Source organism: Perca fluviatilis, chromosome 6 (assembly GCF_010015445.1).
Source record: "Perca fluviatilis chromosome 6, GENO_Pfluv_1.0, whole genome shotgun sequence".
Lineage (NCBI taxonomy): Eukaryota > Metazoa > Chordata > Actinopteri > Perciformes > Percidae > Perca > Perca fluviatilis.
The window spans coordinates 6,630,942-6,654,594 of record NC_053117.1 but is presented as its reverse complement, the minus strand read 5'-3'; the positions used below and the strand labels follow the sequence as shown (position 1 = coordinate 6,654,594).

The 23,653-nt window shown below is 43.0% G+C and overlaps 1 protein-coding gene across 5 annotated transcripts; it reads right to left on the bottom strand.

Annotated features, from left to right (window-relative positions):
- Nucleotides 1-5,616: 5,616 nt before the first annotated feature.
- On the bottom strand, nt 5,617-23,004 carry cdca2 (cell division cycle associated 2). Of its 5 annotated transcripts, none has more exons than XM_039804233.1 (15): nt 22,616-23,004; nt 21,975-22,161; nt 21,192-21,331; nt 15,115-15,277; nt 14,558-14,712; nt 13,624-13,758; nt 12,034-12,172; nt 10,048-10,379; nt 9,804-9,855; nt 9,620-9,694; nt 9,060-9,187; nt 8,830-8,892; nt 8,525-8,593; nt 6,983-7,148; nt 5,617-6,741 (listed from the first exon to the last, which is right to left on the bottom strand). In XM_039804233.1, exons 1-15 carry the CDS (start codon nt 22,622-22,624, stop codon nt 5,798-5,800), a joined length of 2,757 nt encoding a protein of 918 aa, XP_039660167.1. In that variant the 5' UTR covers nt 22,625-23,004; the 3' UTR covers nt 5,617-5,797. The 5 variants fall into 5 exon arrangements, with proteins under 5 accessions (XP_039660167.1, XP_039660166.1, XP_039660164.1 ...); XM_039804232.1 differs by having other exon boundaries at nt 8,830-8,895; nt 22,616-23,003; XM_039804230.1 differs by having other exon boundaries at nt 8,525-8,596; nt 22,616-23,003.
- Nucleotides 23,005-23,653: the final 649 nt, after the last annotated feature.

Sequence of the window (23,653 nt, the reverse complement as noted above, 5' to 3'; positions counted from 1 at the left end):
TAGGGGACCACTAAGGCCTATATTCAATTCAATTTCAATTCAATTTTATTTATACTATCAAATCATAAGAGTTATCTTGAGACACTTTACAGATAGAGTAGGTCTAGACCACACTCTATAATTTACAAAGCCCCAACAATTACAGTAATTCCCTCAAGAGCAAGCATTAGCAGTGGCTGTTGCAACAGTGGCGAGGAAAAACTCCCTTTTAGGAAGAAACCTCGGCAGACCAAGACTCTTGGTAGGTGGTGTCTGACGGTGCCAGTTGGGGATGTGATGAACAGTGGCAATAATAGTCATAATAAAGATAATGGAACAGTGACTACAAAGTAGTCGTTGTAGTTCATGTCATAGCCGGGCACAGCAGGGCGTTACGGGATGTAGCGTGGCACAGCAGAGCGTGGGTGAATGCAGTGGACGCGGCAGGACGCGGCAGGACGCAGCAGGACGCGGCCGGACATTGCAGGGAATCGCAGACAGGCTTCAAAATTAACTTTTTTGTCTACCAGCCAAATGGCTAGTAAATGTTCAAATATTTCCAGCCACTCAATAGATTACCATTTGGTTTTTTGGCTGGTGAGTGATGCAAATCTACCAGCCACTTGCATATTTCACCAGCATTTGGCTGGTAAACGGTGCTAATTTTGAACCCTGATCGCAGAGCATAGCTCTGTGAAGAAGAAACATAAGGACTCCGGGGAGTAAACTCCCCAGAGCTAGGTTAGTAACAAACATTTCTGGGACAAGGATGCACATAAAAGGAAACAAGTGAAAACAGAGATGAGAGAGAGCAGCTCAGTGTGTCATAAGAAGGAAGGAACTTCCCCGGCAGTCTAGAATTATAATAGCATAACTAAGAGAGGCAGGTTAGAGAGAGGTGCCGGATCGGGCTAGAACTCTCCCCAACCGGATCGGGCTGTACTGGCCTGCCTCCCTCTAATAAAAACATCCAAAGAGCACCATGTCATGGGACCTTTAAATGACCTGTAACAGCAAACCAGACTAACACTGAAAATAACGCTATTTTTATATAGTTTGTAGTTATGCCTCTGCCCGGTCCGATTTTTCCCACAAAATGATTTTCGGCAGGTAGACGGCGATACAGAGCACACATTCTGACGGGTCACAGATTTCGGCGTAACACTGGAAAAGCCTGATGTTAGTGAGTATCCAGCCAGGTAAAAGGTAACAGGAGATTTCTTTATATATGTTATTTTATAAGTTATCTGCTGCAGTTATAAATATGTTATATAATAGTGAACTGATAATAGTGAATAGTTAAATTTTACTCCATTGATTTGCTGGTCCAGTCAGAGAGACTGAGGGAGAGGGGATGACAGAACACACACACACACGTAGGATGGCTTCATTCTCTGCTGAGGGCGCCATTATCCCACTATATCTTTTCATAGAAAATATTTGTTTGCTGCTGTATTAATGTTCTGAATGTCATCCCTTTGTAAAAGCTTTTCAAAAGCAATTCAAAGCTCTTTACAAAGACATTGAAGGTCCTGTATTAGATGCCACAGAAAATGCCCATGAAGCCAACTTCAACAAGCCTGTCTTTTATATAGAGGTTGCCATTTTATATATATTTTATATAGAGATTGCCACTTTATATATATATTTTATATAGAGGTTGCCACTTGAAAAAGCAACATATTGTACACTTGCCCAGCGTCTTGCAGTAAGGTTTAACCCTCTCTAACGTTTCATGACCTTGTCCTCTACTGGCAATCTTCAGAGTTTAATTAGATGAGAAACTAAAGCATGGAATTTAGATATGTGCGTCATCATGCTAGAAAACTAATGAAATGATGCGCAGAGTTTGAAAAGAAGTAGCACTTGCCCACTACAAAATGATTGATGGCTAAAATGGTTCCAGTAGAGCAGGGGTGTTCAACTCAACTTCACTAAGGGCCACACTGGAAATGAGAATCACAATAAGGGCCAGACACGTATGGTTTACTGACATGCTTTTATTTTACAGAGAAAGTCAAAGTGTTTTATTGCATGTCTCGTATAGCTTTCTCACATACAGCTTGGTCAACACAAAAAGTCAGTTTTTTTTTAAAGTTTCTTAGCCGTAATAGAATTTAGCAAAACATGAAAAACAAAGATCACATTTTTAAAAGCAGGCTCCTACACAGCATAGCAACCTGTTTCACAGCCTGAATATGGAAACTCTCTGGTTGTGTGTGTGTATGGGGGGATTTCTGAGGCTCAAAGTCCGCAAATCTGTCAAAATCATCTTTAAGTGTCACATAATTACAGTGTGACTTGACTTTTTTGATGCTGTGCACAACTAGGCGGGCCAATATTAGTTGTGAACCTAAATTGATATGTGGGCCGGATCAACATTTGCAAGGGGCCAGATTGAGTTTGACACACGTGGAGTAGAGCAATAGCATTGCAATAGTGTGCAATGTGCACTGCCTACCGTGTACATGAGAAACACAGACTTGTTCCCCAAAGAACTGTCGAATTTTTTAAACCAAACACTTAAAAAAAACAAAAAAACTTTACATCTTGTGGCCTTGCATGCTGCATGTAGAGGCAGCTGTTGGAAGCAGGTCTGAGAGCAAGTCACAGCTGTAGCATGGGGGACAGAAAACCAAAACTGAGAGTAGCTAGAGGGGTCTCTTGCTGTTGTCCTGCCTTTTGTTTTGTTGCCCTCCATCCTGCTGTCTTCAGCTCCGTAGGAGAGCTGTGCCGGGATTAGAGAGCGCGCCTCGGAGCACCAATAATAGAGGGCTCACAGCATCGAGCACAGAAGAGACTGAGGCGCCGGGACAACTTAATTCCATTCAGCTACTAATTAACTAATTGAAAGACGAAAGTCTCTAAATCTGGAAGTACAAATAACTGATTGTGCCTTTGTGTCTGTACAGAAAGTGCTCATCCGTTTTAAAATGAGGCGTAAAATCAAGTGTACAGTGAGTGTGAAATTGCGTGGCTCAGCCCCATATTTGTCAATGAGTTCAATGCTCTCTTACCAATGACTGCAACAAGAGCCCATAAAGACCTGATTTATTGTGGCCTCTTTAAACTCTTTTTGTGCGTGAGCAGGAGTCGGTAGGTGGTGATTCCAGCCCATAAGGTCAATCACATAAAGCTGTAAACTGAGACGTAGCCCACATTCATAAGGGCACGGAGTAGAGGAAGACAGGGAGGAGAGGGGAAAAAGATATAGAGCAAGGGGAGCTTCAGTGGAAAGAAATGGACTCCATTTTTGTAAGTCCTCCTCTCCAGCTGTCAGCCCGCTGCCTGTCCCATGGGGGGTTGCCACGGTGACTGGAGGCCACATGTCTTTTGGGGGGCTTCATTTTTGGTCAAAGGACCCCATTGTTCTTGGGTTAAGCAGTCTTCACTACGCCCGTCTGCCAGGGACAGGGGTTTCAGCTACACACCCCCACACACACAGAAAACACACCCCACACCCACTTGTATAGAGGTGCAGCAGTTTGGCTGTTCTCACACACACACACACACACACACACACACACACACACACACACACACACACACACACACACACACACACACAATAAAACAGCCTATTCACAAAGACGCTCCCAGTTACAAGTTTTATGAACAGACAGAAGAAAAGCCACGAAATAGGCACATTATGTTATGAAAAAAAATAAAAAACAGGAAACACACAAGCCTTGATGGGATTCTTGTTCAGCCCCTTTGACACAAATGAACGTGCTTATAGTAAATGATTTGCTCTCCTGACCATAACCGGCAGTTCCCGTGACTTCTTTCATCTCCTCATAGTTGATCAAGTTGACGGATGAATACCTGGCGACTGCAACTTCCCAGGCCCTCCACCAGATGGCACAATAGCACCACGAGGAGGGAGCTATAAGAGCGGCTATATGACCGTGTGCATCGGCCTTCCAGTGGGAATACAGAAGAGACCTTGGCACACACTGAGCCAGAAAACCTCTGGCGTCCTTCAGCCAAGTGACTCTGACTCGATGTAAAAGGGGCGAGTCAATTACCCAGTGATGGATAGATTACAGCCATGCATCATTCTGGGAGCCAATTTTCCTATGTGAACTGAATTTGAAACTCAATTTAGTTACTGTTCGCTCCGTTCTTCTCTGACAGACGGACGATTTCAATCTCTTGACTGCTGGAATCTGAGGTTAGAGGTCAATTGACTTCCAGACATTTGGCTGCGTGCAAAATGTCGATCAGAATGGTCATTTATGTAGCGATTCAATCACTTTATGACAAAAAAGGTCCTGGCTGATGTGAAAGAAAAGCTGCCGTACTTGATCTGAAGTGACCACACAGCTGGATAATCACATTTGCGGAGATAGTGACTCTTTTATTAGCTGGATGAATTCCTTTCCAATGGAGTCTAAATCAGCCGTTTAAATGAACACAATTTGATCAAACGATGTGTCTTTACTTGCAACCCAAGCATTTAATCACAATCAGAGTCTAGACATTTAGACATTCCAGAGAACTCATTAAGAACACACACACACTTCTTTCTAATTTGGTGCAAAATTGAAGACAATTTTAATCGGACTTGCTATTACTATTAATTATTGACGACAGATAGAATTAAAACAATCCATTAAAAGCTCAGATAATGCAATGAACCGGGGACCTCTTCTGGACATTTTCCTGAATGTCAACAGTTTGGATCACTTGGGAGGAGGGGTTAAAAAAAGAAAAACAAGTTAGCAACCACAAATAAACAGAATTGTTCGAGCCTATAAATTAGATTTCTATGTGTAAGCCACATTTTCTCCCTCCATTACTATTCCATTATTATTACCCCCTCCTCCTGGCCAGCCTTGCTTGACAGATGGTGAATGCAGCACGGCCATCTTCTCGGCACAAAGCGTAGATATTGACTTGGAGATGCTCGATCCAATGACTTTGGAGAGCGCGTCTGAAGATGCACGGTGATTACCAGCTGAGTGGTTGGATATTGATTGGATGGTGGTCTGCAGAGATGATTGGGCTCAGTGTATTGACTGGCTTGGTTAGCGGAGGGGAAACCGGCTACAAATTACCGGTCAGCTCTAATAATTCAGAGACCAAAGGCATCGACATTTTAGCCAATATAAAACAATCTGCCTGTTCTTTGGGAAATCATTCCATTTAATATTAAAGTGCTCATATTATGCTTTTTGGCGTTTTTTTTCCTTTGTGTTATATATCTTTTTTGTGCATGTAATAGGCATCCAAAGTGAAAAAGCCCAAAGTCCCCGCCCCCCCAAAGGGACTTACCATCTCCAACAGAAAACACTGTTCACCAACTGCTCCAAACAGCTCTACTGTAGTCCAGCCTTTACTTCAGAGACAAACGTGGTCACTTTGGAACACACGTTATAATGCTCGCCTAGCTGCTAGCCTGGCACGCCCTCATACTCTGCTTCTGACTGGCTAGTAGTCCTTACCTAGCTACTGTCTGGGCACGCCCTCATACTCTGCTTCTGACTGGCTAATAGTCCTTACCTAGCTACTGAGCATGTGCGACTCCCAACAAAGACGGAACAGAAGTGAGATGCCTCACTCTGTAGCTAAAACAGAGAGCTCAACACACAGGGTGAAAAGAGGAGCTGCAGCAATGTGCAGCACAACAAAAAGATGGCGTTTTTTGAAAACTAAACCACGTTAACCTATTCTGATATAACCTCTAAATACAATTATGAACCTGAAAATGAGCATAATATGAGCACTTTAAGAAAACAGGGTAGGTATGTATGAAGGTGCGATGAATGCATTAGTTATCCCATTTAATCTCAGTTCATGTCGTCAGGTTACAGTCTCATGAAGCGCTGTCTTGTGTCTCCTCGGGGAGAGGAAGTTTGACAGGTGGAGCCGCAGAGAGCCGCCGGCCGCGGGTCTTCCTGCGCGCCTCCGAGTTGGACTCGGGGGAGGTCCAAGGCAGCCAGGCGAGACCCGCACTGTTGCTGCTTTCCTCTGCACTGCACTTGTTCCTCAGGCTGCGGCGTACTGAGCGCTGCCCTCTAGTGGCGACAGGCCGGAACACATCCTCAAAATTAAAGTCAGCTTGCCACGGGGCGAGGTCCACACCGGCTACCCCCCCCACCTCCTGGCTATCCGAGCTTGGCATGATGTTTTCCTGCTGGCTAGCTGCTTGGTCTGCCCGTCCCTTCGCCTCCACTTCATGGCTGGTTGGGTGCTCCTCTGCCCGGTGCCCCTGCTCCTGTAGCACTGAGCGGTTTACCGAGCTCCTCCTGCCCCGCTTGGCTTTTCTCTGTGCCGGCAGACTCAAAGTGAAAGCCAAAGGTGGGCAGTCGGAGGAGGGTGCGTCCAGACTGCCATGGCATTGTAATTTCCCATCGGAGTCTGTGCAGTGTGTACCGGCAGAGGTCTGGGCAATATCTTCAGCGTTGACTTGTCCCCGTTCAGGTTCGGTGGGGTTCAGAGGGGTTGCCCTTGATGCCTGGAGGTTTGTAGTGGTTTGGTCTTCACTGGACTCCTCTGTCTTTACTCCAGTCTGGTCCACAGTCTCCTCACAGAACAGGCTATCAGCAGCAACACCGACCTTCCTTTTCTGCAGCGCTCTCCCTCTGGCCCTCGGCCCTGCCGGCCCCCTGCCGTCCCCCGTGGGGCTTTCTAAAACGGAGTTGGGAGATGTGACAGAATCTTCTGAAGGATCTTTTAAGGCATTAGTCACAGTAAGGTGACCGATCGCTTGAGCGTCGCTGGCCATCTCAGGGTTCAAGTGGGTCTCGTGATTTGGGCCTGTTGGAAGACATGAGGACAAAAATATATCAGGGAAATTAATTTGTACCAATAGCTGCTGCCCTCCAAAAGTTCCAACCTTTCCAGGAATCAAAAATAAATTTAGTGATTTTGAAAGGTCGTACGTTATGGGGAAAAAAAAAAAGAATATTTTTTTCCACCCAACAGCATAGAAGCCAAACCCGTGATTAATGTTTACTTACTACTACTAGAAGCTGAAGTTATTGCCTGCGTGTTTTACCTGTGCAGCTGGTAGAGAGAGTGTGCCGCGCTGCTGGAGACTGGCTGGTGAGGGACAACGTCTCAGTGATGGGACTCAGGTTGGGGTTCTTGGAGGCGAACGCCCGCGAGCCGTACAGGGAGCGGTCCACGCCCCTGCTCCACCGCCGGGTCGCCGTGGAGGTCATCTGTGGAAAGACATCAGGACGGTTTGGACGGACATGTCAATGCCAATTGAAACTTGTATGTAGGTTACGGTGGATCATTGTGTAGGCGCTATGTCAGAGGCTGGGGATTACTGAATTAATAATATAATAATAATAATAATAATAATAATAATAATAATTTAGACAACTCAGGAGAAATGTCCTGTAAACACACACAAAAAAAAAAATACTACATTAAAATGAAAACAGTTATCACAAAACATCTGATCATACAGGTTATTGTTAAAGCATTCTCCACAGGTCCTGGGGCGATTTTACATTGATATTTACATCGTTATTGGAGCGTATATTAAAACAAAGAACTACAACAAAGCCGTCAGACGAGCCAGACACTACTAGCTCAGTAAACAGACTGCTGTAATGGGAGCTTCAAAGTCATTAGGTGCATAAGGGAATGGACTGCCAACTACAAAGCAGCTGCTGTACTGTTGTACTGGATAAACCTCCATAGAGCTGCAAAGATTCATCTTTTAATCGATTAGTTGTCAACTATTAAATCAATTGCTGACTATTTTGATAATGGATAATAGTTTTGAGTTATTTTTTTTTTATGAAAAACAAGAACAAGTTCTCTGATTCCAGCTTGCTGAATGTGAACCTTTTCTAGTTTTCTTCACACCTGTTAAAGTAAAATTAATATATACACGAGTTGTGGACTAAACAAGTCATTTGAGGACGCCATCTTGGGCTTTGGAAAACACCGATTGACATTTTATACAGTAGACTATATAAGTAATCTATTAGACAAAAAAATTAATAGACAATAAAAAATAATTGCAAGTTGCAGCCCTAGACTTCCATCAGGAGCGATGCGTGTAGTGAGTGAGAAGCACAGCTCTTGCGGCTCTTCATTTGTTGTACTCGTATGGATTATCCTATTAATTTGGTCCGAATGTGCTTAAACGATAAGTCTGGCGATATTCTATATTTTTCCTATTATCAACAAATAGCCTACCATGAAAACGCTAAAACCAACAATAAATGGATTGTGCGTGTATCCAAGGCCTCATCTTATTCCTCTGTGCCGTAGAGCTCCATTGTGTTAACCGACAAATTCAAGTTTATTTTTTATATTGTTAAACAGCTTTGAGTGGAAAATGCAAAAGGTGCTGAGAACTAAACATCTGTACCGCAACGTCTAATGTCATTTTCTTTTAGTTAAATTTTATTTTGTAAAAGTTGTATCAAAAGCGGTATCATTCAGGAACTGGTATCAAAGACAAGGCATCGGCACTGGGACACACACGCCATCAGCTCCATGACTGCCTCCCAGACAGACATTTCTGCAGATCCAATAGTGGAGCGGTGTAAAGAGAAATCCAACTCCTCCAACTCACCTTCATCTTCCCAGCGGCCGACTTAGCAGCTGATCGCGCCGACCTCTTCCCAGGCTCGCTCTCCTCTGGCTGCTGGGGGACCACAGTGTTGGCATTAGGATACACTTCATACACCGTCTCTCTGCCACACACACACTTAAAGTGGATATCCTCAGATGTGGTTCAGTTCAGATGCAGTGGAATTAAACAGAAGATTGGATAAGAGCATGTAATGGTGCCTAAATTATTAAAATGATGTCTTGTTTGGTAAAGGGAGATTTCTACAAGTGAGATCAAACTGAAAGCAGTTTGTGGTAATAGCAGACCTTTCTCTTTAGACTGCCGGAGTGAGCTGGAGCCTCACCGCTGGATGCATGCTCTGGTCCTGGCTGCTGTGGAAGAGATTTATTTATGACATTTTCGGTGTTTGACATGGAATTCTAGCAGTATGGAAAGCTGTAGAGGATAGTAATAATCCGGTCATAGATCTTGTGAACCCCCCAATGACCTATCCAAGAAAGTAGATAAAAGCCCTGGAGCTGTAAGGATGGCAGACCTTTTTCTTCCTTCGGTTTCTAGATTGGGCCGGAGCTTCCACACCCGCTTCATGTTGCTTCTCAGGCAAGGATGTAGGCTCATCCAGGGCATCCATCTGGGAGGTGGTGCTGGGCTTAGTCTCAGACTCTGGGGGAAATTGACAGTATTTCAGCTAAAATGACACCTGTTGAGACGGTCAGCTGTAGGTAATATTAATAATGTGGGTTAGCATGGTTAATGATAAACAGAGACCAAGCATACATTTCCCAGGACTTTGATACAGCTGAATCCGAATATCAAAAGGTTCTGCACTGTCTTGGATACTTGCAAACATTGGTTTAAAATTTGCCTGATATTTCCATTTTTCTACACTGGACTGGCAATTGGCTTGCTTTCAATGATAAACCTGAGCTGTTTGAGCTACACACAAATAAAAACATACATTTTTTTTCTGTTAAGTCTTATAGCTTGACACTTTTAAATGTGTCAGGAGACAGGAGAAGGTGGAGAACAGGAAAGACGAAGACAAAGTTGAGTGGCAATGAAAGGAAAGAATGGTGAAGCATGACGGTAGCTCACCTGTCAGAATCTGTGAGAGAGACTCCTCACTGAAGGCAGTGTTTAAATTCAACGGCCGAGGGTCCCACGTACATTCTGAAAATGCAAATTAAAAATGCTGTTTATCATTTAAACAGAGTCTGACTGCATTCTACTAGAGACAATACATTACAACTCTCAGGGTAAATAAACTGGAATGACGAACCTGTATCTCTCGTCACCGCCGAGTCAATCTCCTCCATCGAAGGGAAAACAATCTAGGACAACAAAATAAAGAACAATGTTGGTCAATGCTGACTGTATCATGTACAATCCAGAACAGATAGTGGGGCATATCCTGGTTCTTGTAAGTAATATACAATTACCAAAACATAACTCACACAAGTGACCGCTTCAGACTTTTATCCAGTTATTATTTACAAGTATAATCTAAAATATATCTTGTCTACCTTTCCATCCTTCTCTTCACCGTCCTCTCCCACAGACGGCATTCTGCGGTTGCGGGGCATTGCAAGTGTAGGTGAGGCACCAAACCCAGAGGGGCTGCTGGGATCTGGCTGAGCTCGCGGCGTTTGGGATTCACTCCTCTGCGGCGTCTTCAGCACTGGGCGCGGCTGTAAGCTCCCGCCTGGTGTGGGTGCCCGGCCCGGCGTGCCCCCCTTCTGTAGCGGTGTGCTGGGGGGCAGGTTCTTATCAAAGAACTCAGGAGAGAGCGGACCTCCAAAGCGCACCCTCTTTTTTGTTTTCTTAGCCGTGGACGTCCCGGTGGAGTCATCCTCTCCTGCAAAGACGCACATAAGCCATTTACCTTTTGTTGCCCCCATTGCACAATGTATGCAGAGGCAGAAAGTAAAGCTTTGCTATAAACTCTTGACTTTTTATTAATATTTGGTAAAACTCTAAATTGTCTCTTACAGGACGATTACAAATTTATTTATGGTTCAGGGTACTTGCAAAAACAGTAATTAATCTATGCGAAGATATTTCGTATGACATACCTACATTTTATAACTCAACTTATTGATAGTAATAAACTGTATGTATAATTTAACTGTAACGGAGATATAAATACTACCTACTTATCATTAAGTAAATCTTGTTTCTACACATTTGACAAGTTGCAGCTTTTCCCACCACTTAAAAAAAAAAAAAACTAGGTCACTAGGTCATGTCTGTGGTATCACTATTGGGACAAGTGAATTTGCTAATCCAAGTACAGGTCTTTCGAGTGATGGCGGCTGATCCCTACATTGCACAACTGTTGCACATTGATGTTCTATTTGATACCAACGCTGGCAGTGAGAACCATTAAGACTCCCCTTGTAACTAAAGAAACACACTTTAACTAAAATACACGTGGTGTTCTCCAACAAAAAAAACTCAAAAGCTGTTGATTAACATGAATTTCCTCTCTCCTGGTACGCGGCCTGGATACACCGCATCAAGCTTAGCTCTTCGAGCGCTCCATTTACCTCGGAACTCGGAAGCTGAATGCCGTCACACCCGAGTTGAATGCGTTCCATTCACTGTCAGATTTCATCGTTTTCATTAGCCTAGCCAGGTTAGCCATTGTTATACTGCAATACCAGTTTATAACAATGCATTACGCTGTTTTTGTACATACAAACAGGGTAACCGGCAATTTCCATTGGATGCGGAACGTCGACGGAGTCATTAGGTTGCCATTAAAGTCAATGTGTGTATTTCCACAGACTGCGGAACATCTGCGTCCCTACTCCATCCCAGTTCCGTCAGTCCGCAGCCCTCCAGAGCAGATAAGCAGAGCTTCTATTTTAGATGGACGCCGGAGAGCTCCGCAGCAATTCAGCACACGGCAGATAGTGCGGGACAGGAAGTCAAGCCCAGAAACAAAATAAATATCCGGTTAATTTTCAAAATAAACACCTTGAAAACACAGCTCAGAGCTGTTTCCCCTCTACTCCTCTGGATGGAAACTAACGGTTGTTGGTTTTGTGGTTCTATTCTACGTGAATTCGCGAGAACTTGTGGGTCCTCGTGACTACATCTGTCAGTCATGGCCGCAGCCGTTCCGCAACAAATCCGGACCTGGTGGGTATTGACGGACGGCGGAGCACGCAGCAGACACGCAGCGGAGACGGTCCGCAGCCGTTACGCATGCTGTGGAAATGAGGAGTAACAACATTGTCCACAGATAAAATATGGACAGCGCTGCGCATACGACTGACTTCGTGAACAAATAACACAGAAGTGCTTATAACTGTGTGTTCCTACAGCTTTCACAACTGATGCACGGAGCCGCCATGTTGGATTTTTAGCTTGGGGTACTCGGTGGTTGCCGAGTTGCGAGTACAAATGGAACACACGATAAGCATACCAAGCCTCAAAGGCCGGGCTGAACCAAGATAAAAGGCCAGTTCTTCTTGCATGGCCACTGGAGCTCTGTGTGTGTTTACCTGTGGGCTTCATCTCCAGCAAAGAGGGGACAGAGAGGATGTGGAAGGGGGATGACGATCCTGCAGCTGGTGAAGCAGCTGCAGCATCATCATCATCGGGTGGTGGTCGGCCGAGGCTCTGGAGTTCAAAGAGACTGTCCTGTTGAGAGAGAACACATGAGCCCACCCCCCTTCTGTTACACTGTAGTTCAAAGAGCAGCAGTAGCTTAACACCACAAACACAGCTTCGATAATGCCATAGAAAAGCGGATCAGAAAACTGGGGCTGTGAGATGAAAGTAAGAACATGAATGTAGGAGTGGAAATAACACTCCAAACCACAGAGGCTATTCAAAACTGTCATAGTAACATTTCTAAAAATGGTGATTTCTGCCTTGCTGCCTGCATGACCAGACAGGTTGAGGACTTTAAAACAAAGACAGCACTTGACAGTAGGTCTGCCTTGTTATAGGGCAGGGCGATATGGCCTAAAAATAAAATCCCCGATTAAAAAAAATAAAATATGATTTAAGATTTAAATAGATTTTTTTCTCCCCCTACTTAAAATCAATCTGCAGATGAAAAAAAAAAAAAGTGTTCCACACCCACACACGAGATACAGCTGTTTTCACACAGCCTACAGGTAATTCACTTCTCGTTCCTCGCTAAAAGTTCAAATCATTTTAACGTTATTGCGCAACCTTGCCCCTATTTTCACCTGTTGCTGAGTAACGTACATTAACATCCCATGGTCTCTTGAACGTAGCATATCTGTAGCAAGGTCCTTCGTAGTAACTAGCGGTAAAAACAAACGTCGAAGAGGAGCTCCGTGCTAAAGAGCGGTGATTGCTAGTTGTTTAGGCCGCTACAGACCTCCGTCACAGCTCGGTCGTATCAGCAGCATTTAGCAGATGTGTCGAGCTGCAATCGAGTTCCTCAACACGGCCTCTGGTGCCCCGCATGGTGCTCCTTCAGGTCAGCGGTAGCTGGTGGTTCAGTTATCCCAGAATAGGGGACTCTCAGCCGGGGACAGAGCACCGCGAGCTGCCGGTCATTTTGGTGGAGATTACGGATAAGTAAGTAATGAATCGACTATTTATTATTTATTTATCCCAGAGGGGAGCGTAAGCGGATGTTAAGGAGAAAGGGAGGATTTCATTTCGTTTAAATGAAAGGATTTTCATTTAAACAAAATCAACGTTAACTACACATTCCAGTTAATCGATAAAATCGATTTATCGCCCAGCCCTACCTTGTTATCTCCTGCTCTGTGGCTGAAGTTGTGAAGCATAGGATTACTGCTTGGCACCATGTTGCAACGGAAGCGTGCTATACTGAGCCTGTGGGCAACGGCCATTACACTTTTCATTCAGAAAATTGTATGCTTGGCTGGTTAACATTTGAAATGTCACTTCACTTTAAAAAGAGTTCTGCTTGAATGAATCTGGTTGTGCTGTCAATTACACATCATCTCTTTACTGGTTTCAGCTGTGTTTTTTAATGGGTTTTTTTCAATGTGGAAAATGGTATAGATGTTCTGCTACTCAAATGGCTTTATCACATTATTCCTTCCTAACTTTTGTGTGTGTTGCAGTCTGGATTAAGACCTCACCTGTTGGTTCTTAGCAGGGGAACAGCCTTGGAGCTCAAGAGCAGTGTGAAGGGTTGGGGATATAAGCACGGCTTTGGCCTCTTCCACGGTCTCAGTGGATGGCAGAGGTCCTCGTGTCACTGGTTCTTCTTCCTCCTGTGGATATTAGGGGTGGGAAAAAAAAAAAATTATAGTCGCATAAATATTTTCTGTTTATACGGTACTGCTGACGGCGACTACATCATATCTGTTTCCAGCAAAACAGACAGAAAGCAGAAATGCAGAAAATCCATGTTCTGTACTGAAATTTGATGTGCGTTTTTTTTTTTTTTTTTTAGAAAAGTCTCATGATATATTTTCTCTAGAAGTGTATTATTCAACTTCAGTTTTGGTTAAAGAAGGAAGAGAAAATCGCAATACCATGGGATAGCAATAAATGAAAATAACACAAATCGAATGGGCACCCATGTATTGTGAAAGAATATAATCGGGACAAAAGCATATTGTCCCAGCTCTAGTGGATATGATTAAGGAACTCCCACGGTTTCATTCTGCTGCACAGCATTACAACAGCAAGAACACTACTACCACGGATAGAGGAATTGCAGATTTACCAAACTGCTGTTTTTGTGCTTAGAATGATACAGAAAACTTAAAATATGATATTGCACCTTACAGAATACAAGTAAAAGCTCAGAGTAAGACAAACAGATGCAATGATAAATAAATAAACCTCACCCAGCACTAAAATCAAACTTGTTTTGCTTAAGAGATCTTGTTCTCTTTTTGGATATGCTTGTATTTAAAAAGGCCCTGTGCTGCACTGAGATCTACCAGTGCATATAGGAGTTAAAAATAATCAGCAGATTCAATGGAAGCCAAGTACGGAGAGGGAAAACCTTTTAGTTAAATTATTGAAAGCAGTCAAAAGTAAACAGGGTCAGGGTGAGTGTACCTCCTGCTCCTTCAGACTGAAGTTGGAGATAGGAGTGCTGCCCTCTCTAATCTCAACCTCACACCCTTCCCGGGGGCCCAGGCGCCGCCTCTTGCTGGGTACGGACGTCATCATTGGTGGGTAGTTCTCCTTCCCTCCATTATGGCTGTGCCCATCTGGAAGAAAAAGAAAAAAAGCCTGAAATTATGCATTATATAAACATACAAAAACAAATGGGACTTTGGGGCACCTCAGTTAAGATAAAACATCACATATCAAATATAAACATAAAAATCATTAAAAAATAAATAAATAAAAACTTCTTGAAAAACAACTTGATCAAAGGAATCGAGATAAAGTCTCACTTCAGCAACAAACATCTCAGAAACTGGGCCATTTAACAAGCTGACCAAGCTCAGAAGGAATGACTGCTGTAAGAGGTTGTCAGGTTTACACTGTGCTATGCATTAATCCACTGCTTTTGAACAGTGCCTCCAGACATCATAAAGAAATCCTACTGGCATAGACCCTTGGTGAGGAATGAAACTATTAATCCTGGGGCAATGAGGCAGCCTCACCAGACAGATAATCTCTTGTCTTGATGCATCCTCCAGCGTTGTCGTCCTGCCTTGGCATCGGATCACAGACCTCACTCTCTTCCACATCCATCAGGCTCTGGAAGGAGGCCATCTTCTGCCTCAGCGTGGAGGCGACCCGGGGAAAGGGGCTACCTCTGACAAGCTGAGAGTTGAGACAGCAAACACAAACATATCTGCTCAGCGATGCAGTTTGACAGGCCACAGACTTCTGAAATTACAGAAGTGGTATTACTGAGAGGCAGCACATCTATCACATACTCCTTCCACACGCACACAATCCAGGAATATTACTTTTACAGGTTTATTGAGCTATGCATTATCCAACTAACAGTAAGTCTCATGCTTCAGAAGATTCTGTCATTTACTATTCATAACAAGAGTAAAAGAATACTTTCCTTCAAGCTAAATTGGACCCCAAACTGATCCTTCTTGTATCAAACTCACCACCTGCAGACCTAAGAATTGGTAGCTTACCCGTCGGAAAAATGTGCCACAAGTCCATAGAAACTTCTTAAACCCCTTCTGCAGCATAATGCAATGCTCTGCTGTCCATTATTTGCTCACTGTGGTCCAAACATGCATCAATTTGCCAACATGCAGCGAAATGCATAGCTTTCATTTACATCCTTAGCACAAACCATTTGTGCTTGTGAGCAGACCCGTGCCATTGGCTTAAGCTTTTTAGTGCCCACCTCCTGTCCTTCATTGGGCAGAAACATGCCATCTTAATGATAAGCAATGAGTGAGCAGGATAGAAAATCTTATGGAAGCTGTGTATTTAAAAAACATTTGTTGTCCGATCTGGGTTCAGGGGGCAGAAACTGTCACCTCATTCAAGAATGAACTTAAAACTCTCCTATTTGATAAAGCTTATAGTTAGGGAGTGAGGAGTTGCAGTGTTCACCTAACTGGCCCAACTGCTTCTCTTCATAATTGTTAGATTAATAATACATAACAAAGTAGAGGGAGGCAGGCCAGCCAAGCCAGATCCGGCAGGGGGAGAGTTCTAAGCCCGAAAGGCTACCTCTCCTTATGACCTGTCTCTCTTAGTTACCTGTTATAGTTACGCTGTTATAGTCCTAGACTGCGGGGGACTTCCTTCCTTTGACACACTGAGCTGCTCTCTCCTCTCCCTTTCTATTACTGTTTCTATTACTGTTACTATTACTATTACCATTTGTGTGCCGCCCGTCCCAGAAATGCTTGTTACTAATCCTAGCTTCTGGGGAGTTTACTCCCCGGAGTCCTTTGCTTTTTTCCCCAGCGTATTTCCTTGGAGAACGTTGGCACCAAGACCTTGTTTGCAGCTGTCGCGCCGTGGTCCTGCTGCACTCCCTGCTGAGCTCAGCGATGCCCTGCAATGTCATGCTGCGTCCTGCTGAACCCTGCAGCTTCCCGCTACATCCAGTCACTGTTCCATTATTAATGTGACTACTATCGCCACTGTTCATCACACCCACCCGCTGCGTCAGACACCGCCTACCAAGAGCGCCTGGGTCTGTCCGAGGTTTCTTCCCAAGAGGGAGTTTTTCCTCGCCACTGTCGCACTGCTTGCTCTTGAGGGAATTACTGGAATTGTTGGGGCTTTGTAAATTATAGAGTGTGGTCTAGACCTACTCTATCTGTAAAGTGTCTCGAGATAACTTATGTTATGATTTGATACTATAAATAAAATTGAATTGAATATAGATTTTAGCTTAATTCATGTGCATAGCACAAAAGCATTGTGTTTCTCAACTGATCATAACTGAGAATATATGCTGATGTTAACAATTGGGTTGGGTACTGAACTCTATTGTTAAGGGTACTGACCAAATTACATCGTCAGTACTGACTCACGTTAAATCAAATCTTGGTACCTGAGGCGTGTAAGAGGGAGAGAAACTACGTTGTCTCTGCAACTTGTTCAAGTCATAGTGAGTCAGCGCAATGCCAATAGAGCGCGTGCAGTCACGGTGTGTGGGGGTGTGTGTGTGTGGTTACACTTCCTCTATGACCAGCACAACAGCGTTTTCTACGGCTTCGTGATAGGACCGACAGGCTGGGGGTTATAGGGAAGGGTCATATTATAGAGGAATGCCTTTATTTATCCCACGAGGGGAAATTCACAATTTTCACTCTGTTAGTACAGTTGCAATCACATTGAACAAAGGCCTGAATTGCAAACATGCTCAGGACCTATACATGCTAAACACACTAATTGAGAGATGTCCGAGTGAGGGGGCTGCTCCTTGGAGGAGCGCCCCGAGCAGTTGGGGGTTTGGTGCCTTGCTCAAAAACACCTTGGCAGTGCCCAGGAGGTGAACTGGCACCTCTCCAATGGACTGAGCTACTGCCACCCATACCCTAATACTCTATACATCCTACATTATTTTATCTGTAGAATGTCTTGTTTGGAAATTTATTCTTTTCTTTCTTTTAGATATTTTAAAAATATTTATTCATTGGAAAATTTGTGGCAAGCATGTACAGCCATCTTTATCTTTATTTTATTGGTGGGTTCCTTTTACAAGCCTTCTGGGGGGTTTTCTTTCCACCTTTTTTATGTAATGATATAGGTTTTATTTAAAAATGTTAAGCACAAAATGTTTTAAGTAAATAGAGGATTCAGACAGACATAATGGAATTCAAGGACTTTCAAGTAATTTTTCAAGCACTACTTTTAAATTTTCAAGGTCTTCCTTGAGCATACAGTCATAAATTATGGTGGTATATTTGTGCCACATTCCTGAGTTAGCAAAGGGAGAATTAGAGCACAGAAAAGCAAACAAATCTGTTCTGTGCTTAATAAATTATTCAGTAGCACTAAGATCAAAAAGTGGCTGATGGTCAGCCACTGTGGTACATAGGCATATGCCGATCACCTGGCGGCACATGGCGCTCACTACCGCGGCATTTGCCGGTGGTCTACGCCACTGCGACCGCAGCATAAACCGATGACCCTGGCGGCACTGGCCACTCACTACACCGACCTGTGCCGCTCGTCAAACTGTTTAACGGCAGGTGGACGCGGTAACGTTAGGCAAACGGTCAGTGACAAACCGTTAAGCAATTTCATACAAGTTACCACGGCCACCTGCCGTTCAACAGTGTATAAAGCCAGAAGTAATGCTTGTATAATTGCAATGACGAAGTAGTGGTCATAGAATTAGAAGACGGGAAGGGTCCATTCTGCCCCCCACTTTACGCTCCTGCCGCAACGACTGATTTGGCGTTCCAGCTGGTGTGATCCCTTCGCAAGATGGTCTTTAGTATTGTTATTAACGCGTGTTACAGACAGAGTAGGCCTGGGCAAAAAAATCGATTAAATGAATTAATTCAAATTTTCTGTTGCCGATAAAAAAAAAAAATAAGTAAATCAAGTTTTTGTGTAATGGCGCATTTTTGGCTCCCCGGAGCTTCCGTAGCATTAGTTTCACATAGCAGTATGGCAAGCGACAACAACAACATCATAGCACACATGAAACAGCAAGTGACAACATGGCTACCGGTGAGAGTGGGAAGAAAAAAAGAAAGGAATAAAATCATCTGTTGTGAGACACAAACAACATGGCAGCGACAGGGACTAAAATTAATTATTTTCTTAACCAGTCGTTTCATTACTTACTTATCCGTAATCTCCGCCGAAATGACCGGTAGCTCGCGGTGCACTGTCCCCGGCTGACAGTCACCTATTCTGGGATAACTGAACAACCAGCTACAGCTGACCTGAAGGAGCACCATGCGGGACACCAGAGGCCGTGTTGAGGAACTCTGGCTCGCGGCTCAACATATAAAATGCAGTACTAAATGCGTATAAAAAAAAAGGAGGAGGAAAAAAAACACCAAAAGGAGGGCTTTTTTTTTAGGTATACAACATTTTTATATCAAGAGACCATGGGATGTTAACGTACGTTACTCAGCAACAGATGGAAATAGGGGCAAGGTTGCGCAATAACGTTAAAATGATTTGAACTTTTAGCGAGGAACGAGAAGTGAATTACCTGTAGGCCTATGTCTCACATATGTCTATGCTTCATCTCACGCATCTGTTTTGTTGTTGTTGAATATATAGCCCCCCAAAAAAACAAAACTGGTAGGGAAAACACTCAAACCAATTTTTATTTCCACAAAATTGGCATGAATAAACATAATGGTATACATGCCCCATGTGTGTGTGTATGAGTCAAAACAAAATAAAACTGGTTTTGAACAATTTCTTTGTCATCTGCAGATTGATTTTAAGTAGAGGGAGGAAAAAAAAAATCGATTTAAATCGGAAGTTTTTTTTTTTTTGGCCATATCGCCCAGCCCTAAAACAGAGGGGAAGCCAGAACACAATTCACAGTAAATGTTTATTTAATAGTTTTTAAATTAAAAAAAGCTTTAGTCTCAATATCTGACGGTATACCTGCTAGGGCTGGAGGTAAACGATTATTTATTAAACGATTATTTTATCGAATAGTCGACTAATCTAACGACTAATTGGACGATTAATCTAACGTTTATTTTTCTGTTGCTGGATTAATAAAAAACATAATGTATCAAATAAGTACCAAAAAAAAAAATCTTAATATACTTTATTAAACAGTTTTGCACAGCAAAAAATCTTCTGCTTTTCACAAAATTAAATAAATAATTATTTTACTGTTATACAAAATGAAAGGCCGGCCCGTTTACTCTTTTACAGTACAAACATAACGCTCTCATAACTCTAAAAAATTAATAAGTTGTAGTGCAAAAAAATACCGTGCAGTGCAGTATAGACATTCCTGAGAGTGTTTAACACAATATAAAATTCCTGTTTTCAGTTTTACAGTCCCAACATAAATCTCTCCTGTACAAAGCTACCGCAATTTGTTTGCTACCGTCAGCTAGATCAAGCAGCTGTGCACTTTGGTGGTGCAAGGCTAACCAACGCATCCTAGCTCTCTGTGCAGTTTGTTCGTGCTAGGTTAGTAGCTAACGTTAGCTACTATAGATAGCTGTGTTCTGCAGCTGTGTTCTGCAGCCGTACGCTAGCTACGATTCAAGCCAACATTAGATGATAACTAACGTTAGCTAAACACAGCTGTCTAGGCGCCACTTTCCATTGATACTATCTAGCACCAGCCTAGCACGAACAAACTGCACGGAGAGCTAAGATAGTTAGCTAGCACCACCGAAGTGCGCAGAGCTCAAGCAACACAACACACTACGCAAACATGAAATTAAATTTAGCCAACGTTATTATGTTATCGTCTCCTTCACGAGTGACAATGGGGTGCCTCCGTTTCAGATGCTCCCACATTGCTGTTGTGCTGGTGTGGGATGCCAACTCCATTTGGCAAAGAGCACAAATAACAACACCTTTTACATTTCGGACTAAATTTGAAGTATTCCCATACCTTCGATGATTTAGGGCGAGCTGTTTTTTAGGACTTTTTATTTTATTGGGGCTTTTTGCAGGGCTTTGTTGGGAATTATGTGAGGAGGTTGCTGTTTCGTTCTCCATTCTGCAATGTTTTGGTCTCCCACGTTATATACTGTCTATGGTGGCGAGCTGTGCCGAAACGACCCGAGGCAGACGGGTCCCGACGGGCCGGGCCGGGTTCGGACAGATATTTAGAAATTATGGTCGGGTTGGGCTCGGTCACATCAGCGCGATAAGGCAACAGCTTATTAAGGTGCGCTTGTTGCCCCGTGTGCGCTGATGCGCTCATCTGTTGACATTTCCGAATGCCTTCCTACAATTGCTTAACAAAAGTGGGCTTTCCACACAAACAAACGTAGCCTACATTTGTCATTAGTATGAGGAAAAAAAATGAGATTTTAACTGTGTCGGGCTCGGACACAAATTTCATAATACCTGTCGGGCTCGGGCCGGGTTCGGTCACGGCTCTGTCGGACGCGGGCCGGCCTCGGACAGAAAAATTCGGCCCGATCCGGACTCTAGTGTGTACAACTAGTTGTAGTTGTGGCAGTGATGGAAAGAAAAACAACAAAGCCAGACTACAATCTGCATGCTGCCTCACACTCCAGTATGATGTGCCAGGAGTGCAAGATTTGCTTAACTGTATCCCGAGAACGGATCTTACCTCTGGAGTTTTAAAGCTGGGTGGAGTCTTCATCCTCTGTTGTGCCATGAAGCGAATGAGGGAGTTTGTCTCTGGGGAGCCTCGGACACCAACGCTGGACTTCCGCCTTGCCTTTTTTATTTGTGCTAGACGAGACTTATCTAAAGCAAGAGGGGAAGAATGCCACTTCACTCAATTGGTGTCATACTTTCCATTGATGTTTTTTGCATCTAATTTTATGCATCAGTGGTGGTAAATTTTGAATATAATACTACTTTGGTCACTTACACAACAATAGTATGATTTATTATGCAGGTTTCTTTTTTTACAATGGTTTAAGTTTATTATTACAGATTATGGCAAACCCTACAGAGAGAGAGAGAGAGAGAGAGAGATTTAATCAGGGCAGCAGTTTTCAGATTACATTATGTGCTTACATAATCGCAAAAGGGTTCTCGACTGTTGTAGAAAGAAGTGGCTGATCTTTAATGCAATATCTACATTGCCCATTATCAGCAACCATTCATCCAAGGTTCCAAATGCACAGTCTGTTCACTAATCGGATATCATTTTAAAAGGCTAACTGAGAAAACATTGGAGAACCCTTGTGTAATTATGTAAGCACATAATGTAATCTGAAAACTGAAACTGATCTCAGCTGGTATAATGGAGTGGAAATTTCTAAGTGACCCCAAACTTTTCACTGGTAGCACAGACAGACAGACAGACACGAACTACTAACAGTGGTGGCTAAGCACAGCCGATTCAATACAAAGTAAACACCGTCTCTCACAGTCCTCTCACCTTTGCTGTTGGCTGATCCTGGAATAAAACTCTGGACAGAGATGCCAAACTGACAAGGTGTAAGCTCGGAGAAATTCAGGGGGTCTGAGGGATCAATAAAAACAGGAGGGGCGTCCTCTTCTGAGGGGGACAACATTTTCTCCTTCTGATCTCCCTCAGTGCTAGCAGTGTTCATCACGGTAGCCATCTGCAATGACAAGATATTATACATACATAGCTAGCTACATCTTATAAGTGTCAACACAGTAGTCACTAGGGAAAACTTAAGATGGACGACAACAGGGGGTTAAGTCACCTGTAACGTTATTCCTAATATGTTAGTCCAATCAGGCTGATGCTGGTAGGCCATGAGATGATTTTGCATGAAGCTGTAGCTAACGTTACACATCAGAACTACTACTAAAGACTTCTTCCAGGGACGTAACGTTAACGTTGTTATCGCCGACTAACTAAAAAAAATGAACACCAAACGCTAATTGTTGTTTAAGTCAACGTTAGTTTGTCATCATGACCTCTTCACATGTTAGTTTGTCATCATGAACTCTTCACATTGGACGTTAATGTTAGCTAGCTAGCTAACAGTAGCAACAGTAACGTTACTGTTAGTGCTGAATATAACGGAGTGACAACAAGTAACTTACCTTATACATTTAAGGCAAATAAAAGGGCTGTCTCCCGTTGAAACAGATATATATATATATATATATATATATAAAAAAAACAAACATGTATAGACTACTGTGTCGTAAAAAAGGCATTAAGGTCTTAAAAACATGAGAACACAAACGACAAAATAAGGAGCAGAGAGCGATTCAAATTATGCTCCACGCCTGACCCAGCGGCTGTGTGTGGATCCCTCCGCGAAAACGTAATGAATGCTTGTAAACAAACACTGTTACAACTTCAAAAACACGCGGTGTAATATGTAGTCTTGTATACAAATGTCAAATATGGGTAGCAACGACGGACATTGTTAAAAAAAAGTCGATACTAACTTAAAAGCTGTATTGTTCGGAGGAACTAACTTCCTTATTTTTAACGGCCTGAAAGGGACCGGTACACGTTTAATATGAATTGGCCAATAGAAATGCCAAACAAGATACCACGTGACATCCGAAAGGCAAAGCAGCATAGATAGATAGATAGATAGATAGATATTATATAATATATACTTTAGCATATACTAGGCTATGTTATTGTAATCAACATGACAATACGATTAGACAAAAAAAAGAGTGTGGCTTGATATGTAAAAAAATAAATAACAACAGGCTTGACTTATTTATTAATGCGTGATAAAATAAGTTCCACATTAATTTCAATTGAAACTGAGCAAACACTGATCCATAGCCCAGATGCAGGTTAGGAAAAAGGCAAGCAAAATTAATAATGTTCATGTTTTGAGGTAAAAAGTAATAATAACTTCAAGTAGGCCTAATCCAGCTGGACTGTAACTTGCTCCCTTGACTGTTAGGGCCCCATCTGCTGTTGGCTGTCTGGAAATTAAACAGCTGGAGCCTGACTGCATCCTTCTCTCAGTCTGTTGGTTCCTACCTGACCTGATGCTCAAAGTTAAAACTCCCCCAATCTGTCAGCCAGACAGTATAGCTATCAGCATTTTCTTGTTGAAGGTTACACAGAAAAGTGTATGATGCTGTCTTCTACTTATTCAATTGAAC